Here is a 6,416-nt window from a genome sequence, read left to right on the forward strand (position 1 = left end):
TTAGATTAATTATACATTATAGTTGACCAAATATATATTTATAATTCACCGTTTTCGTATTAGTAAAATTTTAAAAAATTATTTAATGAAATTTATGTAAGAAATTAAAAAACAATAGCACTTGTTAATTTTTTTGCAGTTTTTGCTAGTGTTTTTTTTCTACTTCCTTCCCTTCGTTTATAAGAAAATGTTTTCTTTTTTTCTACAAAATTCAGATATTAAGTAAAAAAAACCTCCATTTTCACATAAAATGCTCACTTCTTTATTTTTTTTTAAAAGTACCTATATATTGCTTTAAAAAATTATTTCTCGAAATAATTTTTTTTTCACCGAGTGTCAATTTCTAGTCACATATACAAATCCAGTCTTGGACAGATAGATGCATATGCCATACATATAGATTCCTTCAAAAACGTGTGAAACTCAACACTGTCTTGCACTTTCTCTCTCCCTTTTCTCACTGTGCATATGAAAAAGAAGAAGATTCTTTAAGATCTAATAGTTCCTCCCTCTCACTTTGCTTTGGTTTTGGTTCTTCATTTAAAGATAGCCCACAGCTATCTTTTTTCTTTTATCTCTCAATTACACTTTGCCCCAGTTCGGTTATTTTCATTCAAACCCAGTAAGCTCTTCTTCGTTTTAAGCTTGTTTCTTGTGAATACATTTCTGGGTTTTTATTAACATTGTGTTTCTTTTCATATTTTTGGGATCTGAATTGTGGGTTTTGCTTGTTTTTGCGGTGGTTTTAATGGGTCGGTTTCAGTTTCTTATCTTTAATCCAAGAATGTTAATGATATTGATTCCTTTGTAATCCAAGTTTGATTCTTGATGGTTGAATTTGTTCAGTTTTTATGCTCTCTTTATTTTTTTTTGGACTCAGATCTGTTTAGTTCATTAAAGTTACTACGTAGCTGTCATTAAAGAGCATTAGTTACATGCTTTTTAGTGTTTTTTTCATTTCCTTTTCATTTCATGGTTGTCAATCAACTGGTTACAACTGTACGCAGATAACATGATGGTATTTAATCATTTTCTTTTCTTTACCTTTTTTTTTTAATGCAATGTAAGTTTATCATAAGTTTGGACTATTAACATGGATCTGACTTGTTACACAAGTTTAAAGCTTGGTTTTGAACTTTATTGTTGAAATTAACTTCGGTGGTTGTTTCAAGAGCATTATTAATCACCTTATGGTTTCTTGCAGGTTTGATGAGTTTTCCAAAGTGTTTGATTTTGACAAGTTTTTGAAGTGAGTTGTGTTATTCATTCAATTGAATTGAGCCCCCTGATGGTAGCGACAAAGCAAATTTATTTTGAAAACAAAATTTGATGTTAGATTGAGTAGGATAAGGAGATTTGTGCTTGTGAAAATTCAGTGCTCAAGTGAAAACAGTTTGTGAAGAAATCATAGTACTATAAGAAGGATGAGGGGAAGATCTGATGGAGGCCAAAAGAAGAGATTAATCACCTCTGTTTGTGCTGTGGCAATCTTTCTTGGTTTTCTCTATGTATATTATGGATCTATTTTTGGGTCTTCAAGCAATGGTGCTTCAGCACTAGAATATGGCAGCAAATCTCTGAGAAAAATTGGATCATCTTATTTGGGTGGAGATGATGAATCTTCAACCAAATCTGGACTGGAGGATGGAGATGTTGTTCCAAAAACGTTCCCTGTAAGTTGTTTTTTGCTGAATCATTTTGATATGTAATTCCACTGTGATTCTTCCATTGATTAGTTGCTATGGCCTTTAACTTCTCTGTTTATGACTTTGAAGGTTTGTGACGATCGACATTCGGAATTGATTCCTTGCTTAGACAGAAACATCATATACCAAATGAGATTAAAGCTTGACTTGTCAGTAATGGAGCACTACGAACGTCATTGCCCCCCTCCTGAAAGGAGATACAATTGCTTGATCCCTCCTCCTCCAGGATACAAGGTACTGATGAAGTGTATGTGTTTTTATAACAAATTTTTCATGTATGTGTTATAGTGATGATCATAGTCATATTTTTCATATTTTGAAATTGTTTTAACTCGTGAAATTACAGGTCCCAATTAAGTGGCCTCAAAGCAGAGATGAAGTGTGGAAGGCAAATATTCCCCATACTCACCTTGCACATGAGAAGTCTGACCAGAATTGGATGGTGGTAAAAGGTGAAAAGATAGTATTTCCGGGGGGAGGCACCCATTTTCACTATGGAGCTGACAAGTATATTGCTTCGATTGCAAATGTAAGTTCACCAATGCATACTGATTTTGGCTCGAAAAAAATATTTTAAAACATGATCAATAATCTTGAATGCCTACTAAAGGATGGTTGTACTCGGTATATTTGTGTCTATTTTGAGTTTTGCGTATCATATTTTGGTTCCTAACTTTACTGATCAGCTTCATATATAATGCTCCTTATTTAAACTTCTCAAAGCTATGGTAGAAGCAATGACATTAATTTCTACGATTTTCTTTTGGCAGATGCTCAACTTTTCGCACAACAACTTAAATAATGAAGGAAGAGTCCGTACAGTTCTTGATGTTGGTTGTGGTGTTGCAAGTTTTGGAGCGTATCTTCTTTCTTCTGACATTATAGCAATGTCATTAGCACCCAATGACGTTCATCAAAACCAAATCCAATTTGCCCTGGAAAGAGGAATTCCTGCATATCTTGGTGTTCTAGGGACAAAAAGGCTCCCTTACCCGAGCAGATCATTTGAACTTGCTCACTGTTCTCGTTGTAGGATTGATTGGCTTCAAAGGGATGGGATTCTTCTTCTTGAGCTAGACCGGTTACTTAGACCTGGAGGCTATTTTGCCTACTCGTCTCCAGAGGCTTATGCACAAGATGAAGAGGATCTCCGGATATGGAAAGAGATGAGTGCCCTAGTGGAACGTATGTGTTGGAGAATAGCTGCAAAGAGGAACCAAACTGTCATTTGGCAAAAGCCTTTGACAAATGATTGTTATATGGAACGAGCACCTGGTACAAATCCACCGCTCTGTCGGTCTGATGATGATCCAGATGCAGTTTGGGGTGTGCCAATGGAAGCTTGTATCTCTCCTTATTCTGACCGTGAGTATATTTATCTGTCAGTGTTGCTAATATTAGTCTCCCCCCCCACCCTCCCCTTTTAGTTGATATTTTCTTTTCGAGTATGCTAATATTTAGATACAAATTTTCATATAACGTGTCTTGAATTTTGTTTTTCATTGATTTGGAAGTTGACTTTGATTTCTGAATTCATAAATTGGCTGGCTGATGGTTGTTATACATTTATTCTTCCACAGATTATGTTGCTTACATATTTTAACAGAATATGAAATGGCTTGCTATGTTTTTCCAAGTCTCCATTTTGCTTGAAGTACCCTAGTTTGGCACTTGTCTCCAACACATATCCGATTTTGGGTTTGAGGAAATGACCTTCCAAGTCCCCTCCAAATACATAGAAAAGAAATTGAAAAAAAATTAAACATACCTGTCCCTGACACATACTCATATCTGATGCTTACACTAAGTCCAAGCAACATTGATGGCCTGTTTTTCAACTTCATATCAAATTCTGATGAGGTGAAATCTTGACGAATTCTTTTATGTAGTTGAGTTCCTTAACAGTAAGCTCGATTTGCTTTTAGCTTAAGGATAAAGAGAGAAATATGAACCGGAATCTTACCAAATAAAAGTAATTGCTTGATAATTTTGGAATTAGTGGCCTTGTGCTTAGGTTATGTGGTATCAAGTGCATTCATTCTGCTCAATTATTCTTTTTGAATATTTGCGAGTTATACGATATAATTGTTGCTCAATTACATGTAATTCCTGATTATAAATTATGGTATATTTTGCGACGGAAAATTCTAGGGATTCTTCGAGTTTATAGCTTTAAAAGATTAGTTTAAACTTTATCTTAACTAAAACTTCTCTTTGTTTCTATCAGATGATCAGAAAGCCAAGGGAAGTGGTTTGGCTCCTTGGCCAGCGAGATTGACATCTCCTCCTCCAAGGCTTGCTGATTTTGGTTATTCAAATGAAATGTTTGAAAAAGACATGGTAATGGAGGCAGCATTGTTTCATCTATGCCTTTACTTATGATTAGTGTGTTGTTCTTATATTGTGACTTATGTGGCCATGACATAGGGTATAGATGCTAATATAGCTTTTGCAATTTCATAGGAAACTTGGCGCCAGCGGGTAGAGAATTATTGGAATCTCTTGAGTCCAAAGATTGAGGCCAACACTTTGAGAAATTTGATGGACATGAAAGCGAACATGGGATCTTTTGCGGCTTCTCTAAAAGAGAGGAATGTTTGGGTGATGAATGTCATCCCTGAGGATGGACCAAACACACTTAAGTTGATATATGACAGAGGCCTCATTGGCACTACTCATAACTGGTATGCGCAAATTTACTTGAAAATCTGCATAACCAAGTGTGAAATATTAACATATTTCTCCTTTCTGATAAACACCGTATTTCGTCTATCTGCAAACGGACTACTAGGTGTAGTGAAATGGAATCTTTAACAAAACACAGCTACAGCTTTGCCCCCCCCCCCAAAAAAAAAAGCATGTATATATATATTCAGTGAAATGGATTCTCTGACAAAACACAGCTATCTGCAATAGGACTGCTACATGCTCTGTGTCCTACTCATGTCTGGATATGATTAAGGATACGACTTTCCAAAGATTTTTCACGTACACGAAGAAACGTGGAAAATCTGTTTAAACATATTTGTATCCAACACTCGCACTGGAGTCCAAGTATCATAGTTAGGAGAAAGTACAATGATGTAGTTTCATTTTCGTCTTATAAAGATCTTTTTCCGTCTGGCTGGTGAAATAGTGGAATGCATGTTGAGGATAGTAAAATTTGTATTGATTGAATTTGAACTTTTTGGCAGGTGTGAAGCCTTTTCCACATACCCTCGAACCTATGATTTACTCCATGCTTGGACTGTCTTTTCTGATATTGAGAAGAAGGGCTGCAGTGCTGAAGATTTGTTACTCGAGATGGATCGCATTCTCCGTCCCAGGGGTTTCATAATCATTCAGGACAAACAACCAGTTATAGATTTCGTAAGGAAGTATTTATCAGCTTTGCACTGGGAAGCAGTAGCAACTGCTGATTCAAGTTCGGATTCAGAACACGAAGGAGACAACGTCGTGTTTATTGTCCAAAAGAAATTGTGGCTCACAAGTGAAAGCATCCTGAATTCTGAATAGAATATTTCCGGATTACAATTCCCACGTACTCTCATTATATCTTCTTCAGCAGCTCCAAGGTATTAAGAAGCTCTCCTATTATTAATCCGGCAAGCAATTTCATTTTGTGGCATTAAGCAATGGTTCAAATTGTTTTTTCTTTTTTACCCCTTTTTCCTTGTATTGAATTACTTTGACAAGCCATGAAATGATCATCATCTATATAGGCTATTCTTCAAACAGATCTCACTTTGATGCCGTCCAAAGCTTTGCTTCGGCTGATCATGGTTACCAATTACTATATTATTCCGACTCTTCGTTTTACTTGAACAACATGCGTATCCCGACATAAGTATAAGAATATAGTGGAAGAACTTGATGCTTGAGTTTGAGTAAACATAGCCCATGTCTTTTTTCTTTTTCCTTGAAAAATATTCTTCTTATCCTTTGTACTTCTGTTTTGCATGCCTTGTCGTTTACTCTTAGTGGTTAGGCTACTTTTGAAAAAGCTGTGGCTTTCATTGGCAGATTTATCCCTAATTTTTATGTTTGGTTTTGCCCCTTCTAGTTGTAATTTACAAAGTTGGGGTTGACCATCAAGGGAAGAATAAATGATTTTATGGCATTTTTGGGAATAGATTTGACCAATTTCTTAGTTTAGAGTTCCACAAACTCTAAACCCTAAATGTTCAGAACATGAATGTACATTCACAATTTGACTTTACAAATCAAACTATGCTTCAAATTTTTAAGAGGACATGTATGTTGTAATATGTTCTAACTTGTATTTGTTTGGATAGTTAAAAGTAAGGAAAAGGCATTGTAGAAAGAAAAAGAAATGATCCATTATAACATTCTTTCTTCAATTATATTTATTTTTTACAAAACAATTTATGTCCAATATTACAAGGATAAGTAAGATATTTCACATCTAATTTTTTTTTTCTTCAAATTGGAGTAAACCAAAATTGAATCTTTAAAAGAGAAAATAAGATACGGTTAGTTTCATTGTAGGTGTGGTTTGGGTTTAAGCCGTGCTAATCGCGTAATTATTAAGATTTTGCTCTCCTCTTATAATATACTAAAAAATATATAAAAAAAATAAAAATTATTATTTTTTAAAATAATACTATTTTAATGAATACAAAAATAAATTAATACTTAATTGATTTGTGATACTTATCTATAATATATATAAAATGTGAAAATGTCGTA

General features: G+C 34.6%; 1 protein-coding gene across 1 annotated transcript; it reads left to right on the plus strand.

Annotated features, from left to right (window-relative positions):
* The first annotated feature begins 309 nt into the window (after positions 1-309).
* Positions 310-5,598, plus strand: LOC107943310 (probable methyltransferase PMT3). Its single transcript, XM_016877060.2, has 8 exons — positions 310-622; positions 1,205-1,673; positions 1,776-1,940; positions 2,053-2,235; positions 2,477-3,071; positions 3,934-4,046; positions 4,170-4,390; positions 4,901-5,598. Exons 2-8 carry the CDS (start codon positions 1,425-1,427, stop codon positions 5,220-5,222), a joined length of 1,848 nt encoding a protein of 615 aa, XP_016732549.1. The 5' UTR covers positions 310-622; positions 1,205-1,424; the 3' UTR covers positions 5,223-5,598.
* Positions 5,599-6,416: the final 818 nt, after the last annotated feature.

This window comes from Gossypium hirsutum, chromosome A02 (genome assembly GCF_007990345.1).
Source record: "Gossypium hirsutum isolate 1008001.06 chromosome A02, Gossypium_hirsutum_v2.1, whole genome shotgun sequence".
NCBI lineage: Eukaryota > Viridiplantae > Streptophyta > Magnoliopsida > Malvales > Malvaceae > Gossypium > Gossypium hirsutum.

What these genes read in the sequence shown, in the direction of transcription:
- LOC107943310 (XM_016877060.2), top strand. Translation starts at nt 1,425, where the DNA reads ATGAGGGGAAGATCTGATGGAGGCCAAAAGAAGAGATTAATCACCTCT. An exon ending in ATATTGCTTCGATTGCAAAT is followed by an intron (nt 2,236 to 2,476) that starts GTAAGTTCACCA and finishes TTCTTTTGGCAG; the next exon opens with ATGCTCAACTTTTCGCACAA. An exon ending in TATCTCTCCTTATTCTGACC is followed by an intron (nt 3,072 to 3,933) that starts GTGAGTATATTT and finishes TGTTTCTATCAG; the next exon opens with ATGATCAGAAAGCCAAGGGA.